The sequence below is a fragment of the Lissotriton vulgaris genome, chromosome 6, assembly GCF_964263255.1.
Source record: "Lissotriton vulgaris chromosome 6, aLisVul1.2, whole genome shotgun sequence".
Lineage (NCBI taxonomy): Eukaryota > Metazoa > Chordata > Amphibia > Caudata > Salamandridae > Lissotriton > Lissotriton vulgaris.
Window position 1 is genome coordinate 591822393 of NC_141694.1, and position 18815 is coordinate 591841207.

Consider the following 18815-nt stretch of genomic DNA (forward strand, 5'->3'; position numbering starts at 1 on the left):
CTCAAAGCAGTAAAATCGGGCTGCAGTTAAAGGGAGTGTTCAGATCAACTGGCATACTTCTAACTAAGGGGGCATGATGGTCAAAAGAGAAGCTCTGCATAGCAAAAGTCAAAGCAGGAACAAGCTTTTCAAAGCCTAAAGGAATAACATGGGCAGGGAAAACTTCATGGTTTGCTCCTTATTTGATAGAAAATGTAAGGACCGACACGAGATCTGGGGTCAGAAGGAGAATGCTAGTGAATACGTGATTTAAAGATAAGAAGTTCTTGATAATGTGTCTGTTGTGGATAGTTTTAGCTATAGTTTGTGAGTTTAAATTTGCTGTGTCGATTCTCTAAAAAAACGGAAACAACAATTAGCTAGTTCATTGCTTATTTCAGTAGGATGAAAGAGGGGTCTTTTTTTAATAATCTCTTTCGAGGATTTAGATGAGAGTCTGGATTTTTTATTTAAAGAAATTAGGCTTGGCCACTCTAATCAATCGCTTATTTTAATGTAGAGACATATGAAAACCTTGATTACTTTCTGTGCTATAGCCACACCTCCATTGTCGTTATAACCATTTGCAGTCTTTTTTAAGACCAATCAGATCCGCTGAGAACCAGACTCAGTGGGTTTGAGGCGGTGGGAGACCCATGTCTCACTGAAGGAAATGCCCTTAGCAAAGTAGCCAAACATTCACGTTATCATTGATAATATGGGCATCTTTATAGTCATTGTTAAAAATAGGACTCAAGGCAACCAACTACGCTTCCAAAGAGTATGTTGTTATTTTGTGCCTTAGGGGTTCTCGGTGGTATGTCTTAAGTGGACAATTCAGCTTCCAGATTCATTGCAGAACGAAATTGTCTGTCGTGGGGGAAGAGGGCAAACTAATAAATCCCTGCCTTTTGCTAATACACTATATGAGGTGGGCGGTGTGACATTTGACATGAGTGGGGCCTTTCATAATCTGAGAGTCCCCGCATTTTAATGCAAGGGATAGTCTGCATGAAAATGTAAATTTCCAAAAATGTGCAAATTACATTTCTCTTTAATGCTCTCCTCCTCAACAAATTAAAAGGAAGCTGTAGAACCTTAAAATGTGTATGTTACTGCTGACGGAACTGATTTGTCTAATTACATCTGTTAGCAACTGGCTTATGATTCCCTGATGCTAATGTGAAATGTCTATCAATCTCAAAGCTTTTGCTCTGCTATTTTGTAACATTGCTGTGGGTGTGTGTGTGTGTGTGTGGGTGTGTGTGTGTGTGTGTGTGTGTGTGCGCGCGCACGTGTGTGTGGTTGTTCTGAATTTAAAGGATTGTTTAAGTAGAATGTAAACTTTCCTTTTTTGTTTGTGAAGCATCGTCTTGGAGGAGTTATTGGAACATTCTATGCTCTTCAACCGCGAAAAAGACACTTGAGAAAGTTATTATTCAAATCTCTAGGTCTACGCAGAAATAAATCGCTATTGGAACCTCCATTTAAGGTATGATACTCAAATGTACTTGAAAATTGAGATTTGATTTTTCATTTTGCAATGTATGAAAAGGATACGTTGTACTTTATTTGCCAGTCGTTGAGCTCGATCCTTTCTGCAATCTAATATAGGAGCCAATCAAATCTTGTATTTCATATTTTTGGAACGAATTTGAATTTGTAAGCTCTGGAGTGCTCTTAGTAATGCATTCCTGGCAAGACTTGGAGAGAAAGTGTGTCTGAAGCAATGCTCTGTGTATCTTGTTACTATTTATAACTGTGTTAACGTGTGATGGACGGCTGTCAGAGTTGTAAAATAAATTAAGATAAGTAACTTTGCATAAGCTTTTTTTCATATACTTCATATCTTAATCAGCACGTATGTGACTCAACAGATTGTTTAGTCTACACTTAGGATATGCATGCCAAGTTTCTGATATTGACCCAAAACCCTTTGTATAGCCCTCCAAGACAACTTAATGCCCTGTGTGTCTGTGGCAGCACTATTTAACTTCCAGAATTGGAAGGGGCGTAAGACAGTAAGTAAAAGTAGATACAATCATTAGAGAATATATGGATGAGATGGTTTCTAAACAATATTTATGAAATGAAGTGAAAGTATCAACTTTGGGCTACTGAAACGGAACTGAGGGCCTGATCACGAGTTGACGTGTTTTTTGTCGCCCCTGATAAATAACAATACTACCGGGTACGTTATTTATCATGTGCGATAAATAACACCAAATATAAGTATATGGGGAATAACATACAGATTTTGGTGTTTAACGCACGGAAATCCACATGATACAGTAAATACCATATGTTTTCCATTGTCAACATTTCTGCAATTTTGATATGCCAAAATTTAACAAATGTTGAGTTATTTAACACCTCCAATAATTATCGGACGCGTTAAATAAAACTAAATCCGCAATTCGGTTCCATGCATAAACAGAGGTTTACACACCGCACAGCATTTAGCGAGCAACTCTTCTGGGTCTTATTTAGAGTTGGGGGTCTGCTAAAATGTAGCAGATGCCGCGTCCTGCGTATTAAGAGTGTTTTGGTGTTATTTACACTCCAAATGTGGCGGAGAAGCCATCCTGCACTTTTTTGCAGATTTTGCGCTCTGCCAAACTCAAAATAATGCTCAAGTCCTCCATTAGAAGTGAGTCACAAAATTCCTACTTATGCAAATTGTATTGCATCCAGTAACTACAGGGTACAATAAACTTTGGGTGGACTGTTCAAATTCAATTCGACAAAACTGCTGGAATGTAACAGTGGAATAATGCTCAGTGAGTACCTGGACATGCAAGTTTCAGTAAGCACCAAAATCTGCAAGTTCATGCCTCTTTATTGAGGAAAATCTTGTAGTAGATACAATTTTTCGCACCCAATAAAATACGACCCCAGTGGAATTAGAGCTTATGAGGTGTGATAAATACCGCTTGAAGCACTGGACCACTTGTAATGAGGGACTTGGAGAGTACGTACAGTTTAGTGGATGCGGTATATAAGCCCCAAAAAAAAGTGGATATCCCATCCACGATATTTAGTGTGTATAGCCATGTACACACTTTAAATATGGTGGTTTGGAAAGCCACCTCTGCAAAACTCGAAGTCACTCCCTTAATTGAGAATCCAAGATGTCTCTTTTGTACAGTGATGGGCTAGCCTGGACTGGATAGGAGACAGAGGGAGGAAAATGCATTTTAATGTGTTGGGTGTTTGTGGTACATGGAGACAATCTGAGACTTTTGGTGAAAGCCAGATCGTGGTTAATGGCTCACTTCATTCTAGGCTGTTTGAGAATCACATAATTATTAGTCCTGCATATGACGTAGATATCATTAGTTTAGGAATCGGAGTGGAGATCATTATGTAAAATGACATCAACAAAGGACAGATACACCCAGGAAAACCATCCTTTCTTCTCATAATGAGTGTAAATGATCAATACTGATTAGGGCAATCATGTGAAAGGCTGCAATGGCACAATTGTCTTCACAGAACAGAGGTCTTCAAACTGCGAGGTGGGCTCTCCTGGAAGGGGCCTCAATTGATTCCACAGTGGGTGCCAGGCTCTTGGCAACAGGAGCATTTACCATGCCCCTGTGGCATCAAGGCAACAAGGCTGATAACAATGAAAGAAAACAGAGTTTCAGTAACCACTCTGTAATGGATCATCGGTAATTTTCCGTTTATGTCATGTAGGTATCAAAGTGAGGGGTTATCCAAATGTCCTTCGAAGTCTCTCGAAGTAGGATGCTGAGGATGAGTTTGGCTGCGGCGTTCTGGACAGTCTGAGGTTTGTGGAGTAGAGATTTGTTGACTCCGGCATAGAGGGCGTTCCGGTAGTCCATCCTGCTGGTGATGAGTGCATGGGTGATGGTCTTCCTGGATTCGGGGGGTGGGTTATTTTGAAGGTCTTGCTGAGTATGCGGAGGGTGTTGAAGCATGTGGAAGCTGTAGCGTTGGCCTATGGGTCTGCCTCATGAACCATCTTTATATCTACCAAAGAAGGAGATTGGCCATGTTATCCTCCCTGCTCGATCAGACGCACTGTGTGTGACATCAAAGAATAGTAACATCACTAACCAGGGCTAACCCACCAAAGGGTGTGACTGCAAGAACTAGAGTGAAAATGTGTTAGTTGGGAGCATGATCAACCAAAGAGCTGAGGAGAAGAGAGTATGCATCCAGGGAAGAGAAAATTAAAAGTATCACATTCATTTTTGTGAAGATGTGTGACATTGTGTCCTTCCCAAATAAATAGTGTTGATTCCTTAAAGCTACACCTAACGTCAAAGACTGCTAAATATGTATGCTGGTCCAGTGGCGTCACTAGGGGGGTGCGGGGGGTGCGGACCGCACCGGGTGACACCTTCACATTGGGGTGACACCAATCAAGCAAGCACATTTTCCAGCCCCCGCGCTGTGCTCCTCTGACGCACCCACGACGCACGCACGCAAGCGCGCCACTGAGTCAAGGAGACAGGGGAGTGCTGCTGTGTGATTTACAGAACCCCTACTAGAGGGGCCCAGCCACAACCACAGCGGAGTCTAAATAAAAAGGTTAGTGGGGCGATAGATGGTGTGATTTTCAAAGTTCAGGGCTCGGGCCAAAGGCAGGAAAACTTTAAAAGGAAAGGGCAAGGGGTTAGGCCTTTTGACGTTTCCAAGAAGGCTTCCGAAACTTGCCTTGAGGAGAGCATGATGATGTAAACGCTAACCACGGGCGCAGCAACCCCCCTTCCACCTGCGTCCTGGGCATTGGTTCCTGTTGGCATTACTGGGAGGCTGGCACAGAGGAGGGCGGCTGCGTGCTTTTGCACGCATTAATTTGCAGTCACAGTAGAAACGGTAACATTGTTTAAAGGGAAGGTGTGCATGCAGCACTCGCAATCCCAATTTTGTTTAGCAAACACTAATATCTTGTCCCTAAAGCGGCGTGCACCCCTCGAGTTTACTTGCTATTGGAAAAACTGGATTATTGAAGACTTTCGCTGCAGAGACAGCATTACATCTCTTGAACTCGAGCGGAGTGCCAAATATGTCATCGAGTCTGGACTACGTCTACTTCATGTTGTATTTACATTTCACGATTCGAGAGGGGTTGATTTGTCTGTTCACTGCAATGAGTGATTTATGTTTTATCTTGGCAGCGTTATGTTTCATATAACCACCTACTCTCTGTGATAATAATTTGGTCATGTTAATTACATCTTTTATTTTTTCATTTAGATTCCTCATTCGATTTGGCAATGTATCACAGTTGGGGATTTGGGCATTGATTTTGGTTCACTATTTGCAATTACTATACTAGTGCATGATGGGGATGTTAGTTTTTGAAAACACAGCACAGAGAATGCAGGAGGCCACGGGGTTTCAATTAAGGACTCATTTAGAAAACGTGTGTAAGGAGGTTTTAAGAACGGTTTAGGAGGGAGGGCAAAAGCTGGTGTTCACGTTGTTCATGTTTACGTGGCACAAGAATGAGGACACATAGCTGAAGCCACCGGTTACGGTAACAAGGTAAAAGAAGTACTGTTTATTGGTATAAATGAGAGAACAGCAAGGGGTATGGGGAGAGCATTTCATCGGCATTTCAGTCTTTGTTTCTTGTTAATGAACACACGGAAGGGAGAGTCTACAGAGCAATGGTTCTTATATAACACTGATTTCAGGCAGGCTGTAATGGAAGGGGTTGTGGGGCAGTAGTTTATGGTAATTTGGTTTTATTTATGTAACACGAGGGTTGACTGAAGGGAATTCAGTAGCAGGTGGCACACTGGTTATATTTAAATCATTTAATGAGCAGTAATACATGGTTTGCATTTTTGGGTATTTGTTTACGTGGTCCTTTCTAATTTATTTCAGTACCCCTGATGAAGAACTAATGAAGAGTTCGAAATGCATTGGGTTTAATTTTGGCTTGTTCGAAGGAATGTTGAAAGCACATGTCTATGGTTAAGCTTGGGCAACATATGACATTTGAAAATGCGAATTAAAACATTCTTGTTTCATCTGGCTGTCTCTGGAGTGATTAAATAATTGTTGAAACATATGGATTACAAAGATGGGACACAATCATTGCACTACTATGGATTACTTGGGTCAAAATGTGAAAGTATGGTTTGATTACGAGGAGTGTTTCCTCATTTCAGCAGTGCAGCAGCTGGGGACGCAAATGTCGCCCTCTACTTATATCATTATGAAAGCTGTGTGGGGACAAGCACAGCGCTGTTTTGCACACATTAATTTGCAGTCACAGCAGAAACTGTAACATTGTTTAAAGGGATGGTGTGCACTCGCAATCCCAGTTCTGATTACTGGGAGGCTGGCACAGAGGAGGGCAGCTGCGTGCCCCCTATGCATGGAGGAAGCGGTGAGCACGAGTGCTGCAAAATGAGGAGTTGCATTCTACAGTCTTTAAGCGGCCATACCTTTTAGCTATAGAATATTTTGTTCTTTTTAGTTACCTGCCTGGACCCCCTTCCCACACTCACTGATCTTCCCCATCATACTCACAATCACAGTTCCCATACTTTTTTATGCACCTTTCAGATAGGAGTGGTCTTGCGTGGCAGAATGTAGAAGCTACACTGGATGTAGAAACAACGCCCATTAGCAAAAATCCTTAGTGGAGGGACCAGAAATAAATTCTTGGTTGCAGGGAGGATTGTATATTGCTTTCCGTTATTTGCCAACTGTGTCCACTGGCGGACTCAGAGCAGGGGAGGTCCATGTGGTAAGTCGTGAGGGGGTGACACCATGAATTACCTGCACCGGGTGACACCAACCCTAGTGACGCCACTGTGCTGGTCTCCATCATAAGAGTATTATCTCTGACGCAATTATACCCATTCATGGTATAATTCTGCCATAGCCATATTATTTTCATCCAGAATATTTTGGGCATACTTGCTACCATCACTGACATATTAAGAGCATGACTGGCCTACTTTTAGCCATTCCTGACAGAGTAGCAACCGCTTCTCCCATAACCATGGCCATAACTGATGTATGTTGGGCATCCAGCTGTGGCACAGTGGTATCCCTGGTTTAATGGTGGGCATTGTTGGCATAACAGAGCCATTCTTAGTGTTATGGTGAGGACGCATGGCCTATGATTCCAATACTTGGGTATTTGAAGCATAATTTGTCAATGAGAGGCACTTTTACATGGCAGTACTCAATGAAAACATAAAGCTGATGTTTAGGGACTGTGTAATTTCTAACAGTGAAAAATGATTTTATTTTTAAAAGAAAAAATAATGCTTTTTCAGAAAAGGTTATTTTTCTGGAAAATTGAGTTTGATTGCTCAAAGTGAAAAGGGATTTTGATAAAAAAATGTTAATTTTTGAAAACTAATATGCTAATGACAAAATATTGCAATTCTAAAACACATTTAAAGTTGTTAGTTGAATGATAATTCAATTTGAGTTGGGGAGACTTACTGCTGTGGTAATACCCTTTGTGGCACACAGCATGTCATGATTTGAATTTTACTTGATTACAAGCATTAAATATTGATGAACATTTTCCTAGCATTCTGCTGATAACTTCACCTGGAATTTTTGGGTGGTTACTACTGATAATTGTGCTTAGGGTGGACATAGTGTAATGGTAATACATATCATCAGCATTTTACAATGATAAAATATGCTAGTAACTCACCAGGACTTTCCTTAAGCAGAATTAGCTCTCACTACAGAAAAGGTTGGAGACCCCCTTCTACACTTTCAGGGAAACCGGGCAGCCAATAGAATACATATTTGATTGGAATTTTAAAAGGGTATTTAAACATTACTGAAATGTTTGACTTGTTAAATATGTTCTGAGCCGCTGAGTTTTTAGAATTATTATGAGAATGTATGTTTGTAATTTTGGGGGGACCTATGAATTTTTTTCTCTGAGGGACGCCACTACCTTGAAACTGTTGCTATATACCCTACTTAAAGAAAGGTCATTTGTGTGGGTTTGCACATGTAGACCTTTCTAGCCTTTCTAAGAAAGTAAAAATCTCTTAAATACAATCCCTAGTGGAAAAATAGGTTAATGAATCAGGTTTCTGTTGGTAACTTACCTATACAGCATGTCTTGTTAAAATGTTTGGCTGTTTTTAACTCTGTCTTTGGGCTACAACATGTAATTAAGATCCAGCGTTTGTGCCTGAGATCCCTTGATTATCAGCACTGTAAATTTTGGGCTACATGGTTACTCAAACCTGCAAATTATAAATCGAGAAGGTATATAAAACTCAGTACAGACAAATACAAATTAATGGCATCCCCAAGGCATCGCCAGGGATTCAGGCAAAACTTGAAAAATTAGCATGATTTGCGCAAAAAAACCCTATGCTTGCTCTTGAGTTAATCCTCAGGACTGTGCTCAATAGGGGTTTGCACCTTTGGCTATGCACAGCAAGGACTGGCTGAAGGACCACTATCCCAATAGTAGTGTGCATAAGGGGTTGGCTGTAGGGTTGAGGTTTTGGCCAGGCCCTGTACCCAACCTTCTATGAGAGACCAACATCAGTGGCGCATGGCCTGAGGCCATGCTTCCAGCAGCCCAGATAACTACAGTTGCACGTGTTTAAAAAAAATGAATTGGGCTAATAAACAAGCCCCAGGTCAGCAACCCACCTTAAAAAAAAATGCGTTGTTTGTTTTTAAATTTAAGGGCCTGGTGGTCCCTTTGGAGCTTCTCCACATGGCCTGCGATGTTGGTCCCTTTGGAGCTTCTCCACATGGCCTGCGATGCAGAAAATGCTCTCCCTGACCCCTATGCCATCTTTCATTTCTTTTCTCATGACAGGAGCACCAAGCATTACATCATCTAATGGCTACCACAACAGAAATATTCTTGCCATGGCTAGCTAATTTGAGCCCTCTGGTTCACTGACTGATGTTTGGATGTGTGAACCTGCACTGAACAACTAGAGAACAGGCTCCTTTGCTCTGGTGTAGCAGTCACACAAACTTTCCATTGAAAGCAAAACTTTTTTGACCTTCTCTTTATTCACTACCTTCACCGGACAGATCTGCACAAATCTTTAAATGGCAAAACGTTCTTACGGCTGCCATTTCATTGGAAAGTGTAATGCAGATTTGTCAAATGGCACAACATTGACGAAGGCTAAGTGAGCCGAAACGCGTTTGTTAGTTTGGAGGGTTGAATATTGATTTCCAAATAAATTAATGAAATAAATCATGAAGCCTGGAGTGCCCAGTGTTTTTCTGCAGGAGTAAAGGTGTTCACAAGTCAGTTCATGAGACCTAGCATCACCCGCTGCGCTGAGAGCTGCAACGATTGGCGGAAAGTGGTTCACAACAGATATATTTATAGGGGCGTGGCTTGGGAGACATCGATGGCAAACGCGTTAGCCTGCTGCTTCATGCTGGACGATTTTATATACTACAATATTAGTGCCTGCCTGCATGCCGCTCCACGTGGAGCATTTCCCTGATCGAGGACACACACGAGAGGCGAGAGGGCATGACCAGAATCCGGGAGAAAACCTAATTGTCCAAGACAGGGAAGCCAAGCAGCAGGCCTGCACTTCTAAGATGGTGGCCCGGCCCCTCCTTGACTTGCTGGACCTGGGCGGTTTTAAGGCTCCACACTTTGACTGATGGAGACCTGGAGGCCTGTGGGTCACTGCAGTGGTAAGCGATGTGGCCCGCCTGATGCTGAAAGCCCTGGGGTGATAGCTGGCATCCCCCAACAACCTTGGACCCGCAGGAAGCAAATCACAGCCTGGACAGGACGGCGGCCTCTTGGTGCTGGAGAGGAAAATCGTCGGGTGAGTTAGCCTGGACAGCTGCTCTTTTGTGGGAGACCCCAGAGGCAAGGTGTGGCCGGTCGCGGGACTGAGTCTGCCTACATTGCAGGAGGAACCGGTTACTGGCCCTGGCCTCACCTGAGGGGAAGACAAAGAAGCAGCAGATGGCCCTGCTGGGAGCCGCAGACTTTGGAATTGGGAGTCGTGAGTAGTGACTGCTCCTCTGTGCAGTGGATGGGTAGGGCCCAGTTCGGGGTCCAGTGAGAGCCTTGGTGATTGGTGTAACTCGGAGTGGGCTGCTTGCAGGCCTGCCCACCCTTCTTTTTTCCCTTCTAAATGTGATTTTGGCTTTTACCTGGAGCTACCAGGAGCTCTGCGACAGGACGTGAGAGTTGCCCACCACTCTGTTGGGGGTTTAGAGAGTCTGGTGCATGGGGGCGGCACTAATGAGGCTGCTGAAACATTGAAACTGTTGTCATACACCCCCTCTTGATTACAGAGCCGCATTGGGGTGGGGCAACCTGCGGCAAAACCTCGATTGCCGTTGCTGAAGATCCATGCCTGGTCAGGATGGGTAAGGCCAAAGCGAAGATAATGGGAGCTCTACCTGACCAGGAGGATGATCCACTTGAGCAAAATCAATAGAAACCAGTATCAGTCGTCTTGGTGGACCCGGTGCAGCAGCAGTTAACCAAAATAGTAGACGCCATTGCTGACACTAAGGCCACCCTGCACCAAGATATTAGTATTGTGTCAGTGGGACTGTTGCTGCTATGAGCAGAACACCATGAGCTGGCGGAGAGAGTGAACGTAGCGATGATATTCACAGTTGAACAAATGACAACTTGGACAGAGGTTGGGTTGGAGACGGTGGGGGACTGCTACGTACAGAAAGTTCTTGCTCCTTTTGAGGATCTGGTTGAGGGCTTTGGCCTTCTGCCTGGCCATTTCCTGCTGTACAAGGCCTTGGTCCGTATGTTAAGGGAGCTGTGGAATAAGGCCATGAGGAACCTGTGACATATGCGGTTTTATATCCTTTGCCTACTTTGGGCACAGCAAAACATCAGGTAAAGTGGTCTTTTTGTGTCACTGTCTGAGCTGGCCCGTACTTCTTTATTAAAACTGTGTGGAAGTGGGGAGACGGTATTGGACAAAGATCTTTCGGACCCAGAATGGGGCAGAATTCTAGCATATCCTAAGAAGGTCTCTGAAAATATGACGTTGAAATGCACCCAGTTTAATTACGCATTATTACATGATACCCCATAGACTCAGAGTTGCCTATGGTGGTGAAGTACATAGCTGCCCGAGGTGTAACTATAGCGACGCTGATTTTGTACACATGACCTGGGCCGGTACCACATTGCGCCGGTTCTGGGACACAGGGCCCGATTCACAGAACTAACTTAAGACAAAATCCTAAACTTACTACTTTTGGAATTCACAGAATGCACTTACTACTTTTGGTATTCACAGAATGCACTTACTACTTTTGATATTCACGGAATGGATTTATGACTACTAACTTTACGTCCACACTCAGGCCGGAAATTCCGGCCCGGAGGCAGAGGTTCCGGCCCAGAAGTGGAGATTTCAGCCATGGCTAAATCCCCACCTCCGAGCCGGAAGCTCTGCCACCAGGCCACAAGCTCTGCCTCTGGGCTGCAAGCTCCACCTCCGGGCTGCAACCTCCGCCTCTGGGTCGGAATTTCCGGCCCGAGCGTGGACGTAAAGTTAGTAGTCGTAAATCCATAGCTTTTCAGGATTTCTATGAAAATCTATATACTGAAGACCCATCCGATACACTAGAAATCCAAACACATCTGCATTTAATCACACTTCCTGAAATACCACTCTCAAGAATGGGACACTCTAAAAGAGCCCATAGAAATTTGTGAGGTACTTTCAAAGATTAAAAGTCTCAAAATAGACAAATCCGCAGGCCCAGAGGGCTATACATCTGCATTTTACAAGCAATTATCTCCAGCATTGGCTCAGATCTTAGCGCAGAGCTATGATAGCATGGGCTGCAAGTGGGGTCTTACACAATCAGCGGCCAAAGCAACCAATAACTTGCTGGCCAAACCAGGCAAAGAACCAACCCCAGCCTCCCAGTGGAAACTGGACGCTAAAATCTTCAGCCAGATTCTGGTGAACGGTCTTATGGGTGGTATTGCTGCTGTGGATCCATGCCACTGAAATTGGATTTATCCCTACGAGACCGACCGGCAAAAGCACAAAAAGGGCTCTTCATTTATTAGAACTGACAGACGTTTTCAATCGATGGGGAGAAAGCGTTCAATACTGCGCAGAACGGGGATGAGTGCTGGATTTAGGGTCTGGATCAATAGACCTCATCTTGGCCAGAATAAGAATAAATGGCAAAACATCGACATTTATCACGATAAACAAAGGCACTCAACAAAGGTGGCCTCTTTCCCAACTGCTCTTCACCCTGTCTCTAGAACTGTCATGTAGTTCCAATATTACCTATACAGGATCTGTGCGTTTCGGATAACATAAATTGTGGGTTTGGTGGCAGAATGGTTCCGAGCACCCCCACCGGATACGTTAGCCTGTTTGCATTAGCTAGCTCACAGTGCCACTATAATCTCCTCTTGACGGGGAGAGAATAGTTTCTGGCAACCTCAGAACATGACATCCCTGATCCCTCAGAATCGTGCAAACAATGTACTACTTTTCGCTAAGTCACTTGTGCTCACTTAGTTTGTCTCAGAGATACATAGAATAAACAGTGGGTGTTTCAATAAGGATTTATTGAACAGTTGTTATTCTAGTGTAGAATATATGAGCTGTAACCACCATTAGACAGTAGCAGAGATGGTAAACATCACTTACAACACATTTTTTACAACGCACTACCATTACATCGCAACCATTACAACGCAAACCATTACAACGCATTGCGCTGGGGGGCGCTCTAGGATAGGGAATATATTTAATTTACTATCCAACACCTTCCCTGCTATCCACGGGGACTGGAGTTGGAATAGTAAATTAAATAATTCACTATCCAGCGCCTAAAAGCATTATGCGTTGTAATGGACTGCGTGGTAAAAACCGCGTTGTAAAGGCATGCGATGTAAAAGCATGCGTTGTAGTGACACCAATCCAGCAGAGATATATGGTTAACAATACTATGAAAGTAAAAGGATGGTACATAGAATACATGATAATAATTGCTTACTCCTACGATGTCTCCCTAACTAGATGTACCTAAATGTGAGGTGCCGGGTTTTTAGGGACCCGGTGGTGCCAGGGGTAACACCCGGGGACCTCTGAGTTCTCCCTGTTATGGACCACAGAAACACGGAGTCTTCTAGTTGAAGTCAGAGATCGAGTTTTATTGGCTGCAACCAAGTAACATGTGTCCTAGAAGTACGGCAGCACGGGCCGTAAGTTCTCAGGAGACTGTTCGTTTTTACAGAACCAGCCTTCTCCTTATATACATAAATAACAGCTGTAGGCAAGAATTCTTGAGTTTATGATATGGCTATACACATATTTATGTAACAATACAAAGAGCGAAGTCATGCTGGTCAGCACATATTTTAGATGTCCAGTTTGTGATGGATTACTCTGCCAGATCCAGAATCCCCATCAGATATCGATGTAACACCAGTAAGGTCTGGCACCCTCCCATCATAAAACGGGTCATAAACAAGAAGCATGGACAGGTGTATGTGTATGGAAAACATGGTCTGTATGTAGTGAATGGTTTATGACATGTTGTGCCTAGATGATATCTTGTTCGGCCACTGGGCGAGGAGCTGCCAAAACAGGTTTGGCTGGAGGCAGTGGAGTCAGCTTCGGCCAGGTCATGGGGATGTCAGCTACGGCGGACGTGTCCTTTCAGATCAAACTCGGTCTTAATCGATTGACTATATATGAGGGCAAGTCATAAGATGGATGCCGTTTACAAAATGGAGTCTGAGGGTTTGGGATGGAAACTACGATTTAAGGGTGTTAGCATCACTCAATTGTGACGCAAATGCATAGGGATGACGTCCTAATCATTACCGGTCCGTAGATACCAAATTCGTCACGGTACGACGATGTTTTGAGCACGAGTGTTGGACCCCGGAGCCGGTGGAACAGCAGAGTCCGGAATTGCGGTACCACAGACCCTCCTTTTGCCCTCATATTAGGCAATAACTCACTTTAATCTGAGTCCAAATCAGTATTGATGAATTCATGGAGATGCTGCTGTAGCATCATTCTGTTGCTCAATTCGTCCCTTGATACAGGCTTCCTTACACATGAAGTAGCGCAGAGGCCACATATTGCAGGAGCGCACTGTACAAACAGGCAGAACATAAACAGAACGGCTAAGATCATCTCGATGAAGATCAGAGTTTTCCATCCCCAGGCAGAGATCAGTTCCCAGAACCACCCTAGCAAGGACCAGTCCCCTTTCTCTAAGTGAAGGGAATCAGAGATTTTGTGCAATTTGGAGATGGCCTGGTATACTGTCGGAGCATTATCGGGGATGAAAATGCAACAACTAGACTGGATCACTCTACATACACCACCACGGTCTGCAAGTATGACGTCTAGGGCAACCCTGTTCTGAAGGGTTATAAGTCGATCCGACTGAAGCTCAGCTGTCAGGTTGCTAAGGGCACCGGCCGTTTCAGTCACAGCGGATTCAACTATTCTCGTTAATAGTCGAATGTTCCTGCTGTTCACCATGGGCCCCCAAAATGGCAGAAAACCCTTTGCGAAGTCTCCAAACTCCTGACCCTCAGTGTCGTCTTGACTCACGACACCCCTAACTGTCCTTGTCCGATGGTAATCTGCCCCGGCCGTGTAGGTGGGTGGCAGCAGAAACGAGATGAAACATGTGCCCGAGAAGTCAGGGGGCAACCATGTATAGGCTTTGTCATGGCAGACGAAATAGGTGCCTTTAGCCGCCAAGAATGGAGGGGAAGTTCGGGAGGCAAACACATATGTTTCCGTGCATACGCTCTTCCCCAACTGTGCCTTGGGATCCCTGCCAATACCTTGCAGACACAAGCGACCTCGGTGGGGTACTATCCAGACTGGGGAGGATTTCTTTGTTTTCTGGCTTCTATTCAAAGAGATCCCGGATTTAGTCACGTTCCAGCGACTGTAGGGAATGAGTTCATCTTTAGGAATCGTTTGATACGTGTCAACATCCCTACTCATATTTCTTATCCCTACCACTAGTGCCTTGTTGCTGGAATCACTCTCTGCGGAATGGGGCGGGTACGGTTCTAGGGCGAACAGGAACATGGTCTGGAAAGCCCACAGAGAACCGTAATAGCTGAATGGTAGGATGAAGTAAGGGATGCCCTTATCTGCAGTGTGTGGCATGAGACCGCATATCCAACAATTAGTAGTGTTCATCACAGATTGGTGCTGGTGGAGGAGTTGGACAAATGAGTTGTTTACAAACTCTAGTCTTCTGGCAGACTCGTGTTCGGGTAGAGGGTGAAAGGAGTGTAAAGAAACAGTTGGAGGAGGTGTGGACTGAGTGTTATTTACAAAGGTGATTTGAAACGTGGATAAGGTGTAGCAAATCAAGAACATCATTATGCTACATATCATCAAAATACATGTTATCAGGAACTTCTTCCTGCCCATCACAGTACATATTCTTCTTTTATAGTTCATGGGTTTAGCAGGTCTCTCTACCCTCGGAAACTCCATCCTCTGGTTGCTGCCCGCGGTGGGAGGTTGCTTCTGCCAAGATGTGCGCTCTGTCCGATCCGGGGTAGTTCCCTCAGACCGACCAGAACCGTTGACCTAGGCGTCCCCGGCTGCACTCCTCAGACTTCAACCGCGGCCCTAGCAGCAGAACCGGATGGCGGTTCGAAAATCAAAAATGAGCTAGTTCCCTGGGCGAGAGAGCTGCGAGAATCAAAAATAGTTCATGGGGAAAAAGGGGGAAATCGTATTAGGTTCGTTATGTCAGTTCCTTGGTCTTGACCTCAGATTATATCGTTCTTTTCCAGGTACGGTGTGATCTTCAAACAATGTTTCAGGTTCTGTAGTGTCCAACTGCATCGACGGTGTCACAGATCCTTGCAAAATACAATCGCTCTCTTTGTCGGTACCAGTTCCCTTTAATCGTGCATCGCTGAAGGAGACAAAACGAGGTATGAACTCAGTTTTGGAGTCAGCGACTCCTTGCCGGACCCATCGGTCATACGGAAGGGGGAGAGGGACCCTTTTACAGTGGGCGCCGTGCACCCAATGTTTTTTTCCGTGGACACGTACTGCAGAGCGGGTAGACAGCAAAACCTGAAAAGGTCCGGTCCAGCGAGGCTCCTCGTTCTTTGTTCGTCTGAAGTTCCGAACCAGGATCCAGGAGCCAGGTTCGATGGTGTGGCCTGGATCGTCAGACACCGGTGGAGAGGAGCTGTGGACCTGTTGATGTAAAGCATGCAGTTTAGTTGTCAGTTCGTGCAAATAGTCAAACAGTGCAGGGTACTCTATTTCCCTGAGCTTTCTGGGCCTCGGTACTCCCCATATATTTGCTGGGCGCCCGAACACGATCTCGTGTGGGCTGAGTCCTAATCTGGAGTGGACAATCATCCTGGTAGACAGGAGTGCTAAAGGCAGGGCGTCTGGCCACTTGAGACCTGTGCTGGCTTGGATCTTGGCCAGTTTCAATTTTAACGCGCCATTATAGCACTCTACCAATCCTGCCGATTGGGGATGATTTGCAGCATGGAACTTCTGGTGGATGCCTAGACACTCACACACTCTCTTCATCACTCGTCCCACAAATTCACTTCCATTATCACTCCAGACAATCCTAGGCATGCCGAATCTAGGGAAGAATTCTTTGACAAGGGCTTTGGCAGTTGACAATGCAGTGTTGTCCTTAAGAGGGTACGCTTCTACCCACCTGGAGAAGGCGCAAACAACAACAAGCACATATTTCAGGTTATTGCACCTCTCCATGTGGATGAAGTCGAGCTGCAAGACCTCGAACGGATACGTTGGAGGCGCAAAATGACCAGCTGGGGTTGGGGTTCCTTTACCGGGATTGTGCTTCAAACATACCATACAATTTCTGACCAGATTCTCTGCACATTTTGGGATACCACTATTCTGCCATACTGGGGCCAGCAGCTTACATATTCCTTTCACACTGATGTGTGCCATTCCATGGGCCATCGTTACCACTGTGAGCACATAGGCGTTAGGTAACAACCATCGCTGATGTTCCGACAGTTCGACCCAACAACCATTCGCGTCTAACCTACCCTTGCTTTCTCTCCATTCGTTCACCTCTTTCTCAGTAGCATCAGCTTGTATAGATTTCACGCTTTCGATGGTGTCCTCACACATACCCACATCAGGGGTCCATCTAGCAGGACCTACGACATGCATCCGACTCATTGTGTTCCTTGCAGTCTCTTTCGCGACCTCATCGGCAAATGCATTCCCTCGACCAACATCATCTCGGATCTTTCTATGCGCGCTGCACTTTACAATCGCAACCTGTAGGGGCAAGGTGAGTGACTCGAGAAGGTCGTGTACTAGCTGTCCGTGTTTAATTCTCACACCGTGTGATGTCAGGAACCCACGTTCACGCCACAGTCTTCCAAAACTGTGGGCTACGCCAAAGGCGTACTGACTATCAGTGTACACATTTACTCGTTTTCCTTTCGCCAACACACATGCTCTTGTGAGTGCGACTAACTCCGCTGCTTGTGCAGAATTCTGGGGGATGCGAGCTGTCTCTACAATCGTGTGTAATGTTGTCACGGCATATGCTGCAGTCGTATCACCATTCGGCAACTTGAAACATGAACCATCAACCCATAAGTTATCATTACATTCAGGAAGGGGAGTGTCTTTCAAATCTACTCTCCCTTTTGTCTCTTCCTCTGTCCTAAAGCAACAATCATGTTTGTCGACGTCATCTGTCTCTGCTGGAATGGGTAATAGTGTAGCAGGGTTGAGTGTATCACACCTTTTTATGTGAATGTGACTTGCTAACAGGGTCAATTCATAGCTGGATAGTCGAGCACTAGTTAGGTGTTGCGTTTTTGTTCTGTTTAGTAGGATATCTACTGCGTGTGGGACCATTACGGTCAGAGTATTATTCATGACTAACCCAGCCGACTATCGGATGCAGACAGCCGCTGCGGCAGTAGCCCTCAAGCAACTTGGTAATGCCTTAGCTACAGGATCTAGAGTCGCGGAGAAATACGCACATGGGGGTTGCTTGTCCCCAAAGCGTTGCGTCAAGACTGATAATGCGCAACCTTCCTTCTCGTGGACATATAATGTAAAAGGCTTGCTGTAGTCGGGATTGCCCAACACAGGAGCCGAACATAGTGCATCACGCAACTCATGGAAACTCGCCTGACAATCTTCAGACCAAGGCAAAGGATTGGGTGTGTCTTTACGCATTAATGTCAGCAAGGGTTTGGCCAATAGTGAGAAGTTCGGTATCCATTGTCTACAGTACGATGTAATGCCCAAGAAAGCACGCACTTCTCTTTGTGTCCTTGGGACACTCAATTCTGCAATTGCCTGTATTCTTTCTGGGGTCAGTCTCCTTCCCTCCTTTGACAAGATATGACCTAAGTAGGTTACTTCTTGTCGGCAAAATTGTAATTAGGAAAGCGAGACCTTGTGCTTCATGTCACATAAACTACGCAACAATGACAACGTAGCTCGCTTGCAAATCTCTTCAGTATCTGCAGTGATCAGTAAATCGTCTACATACTGAATCAGAGTCGCGCCACCAGGTAAAACAATTGTATCTAGTTGCGTTTTCAGAGCCTGACTGAATATTGATGGACTCTCACAGTAGCCCTGAGGAGGGCGTTTAAAGCGGAAGCTTCGTCCTCCTAAATTGAAGCCAAAAATATCTCTGCTCTCCTCGGCAATCGGGATGCTGAAGAAGGCGTTCTTCAGATCAATCACTGAAAACCAGTTGGCTGAGGCTGGAACCATTGTCAATAAAGCAGTAATGTCGGGGACGACTGGAAACTGTGGTACAACGATCTTATTCACTTCCCTTAGATCGATCACAAATCGGTACACAGGGGGTTG

General features: G+C 44.8%; 1 protein-coding gene across 1 annotated transcript in view; it reads left to right on the forward strand.

The window, feature by feature from the left end:
* Window positions 1–18815, forward strand: part of LOC147707736 (uncharacterized) — a 551277-nt gene that overhangs the window by 50931 nt on the left and 481531 nt on the right. Inside the window, exon 5 of the mRNA XM_086925663.1 lies at window positions 1346–1471. Within this exon, the coding sequence (XP_086781789.1) occupies window positions 1346–1471 (126 nt within the window). The remainder of the gene's footprint in view (window positions 1–1345; window positions 1472–18815) is intronic.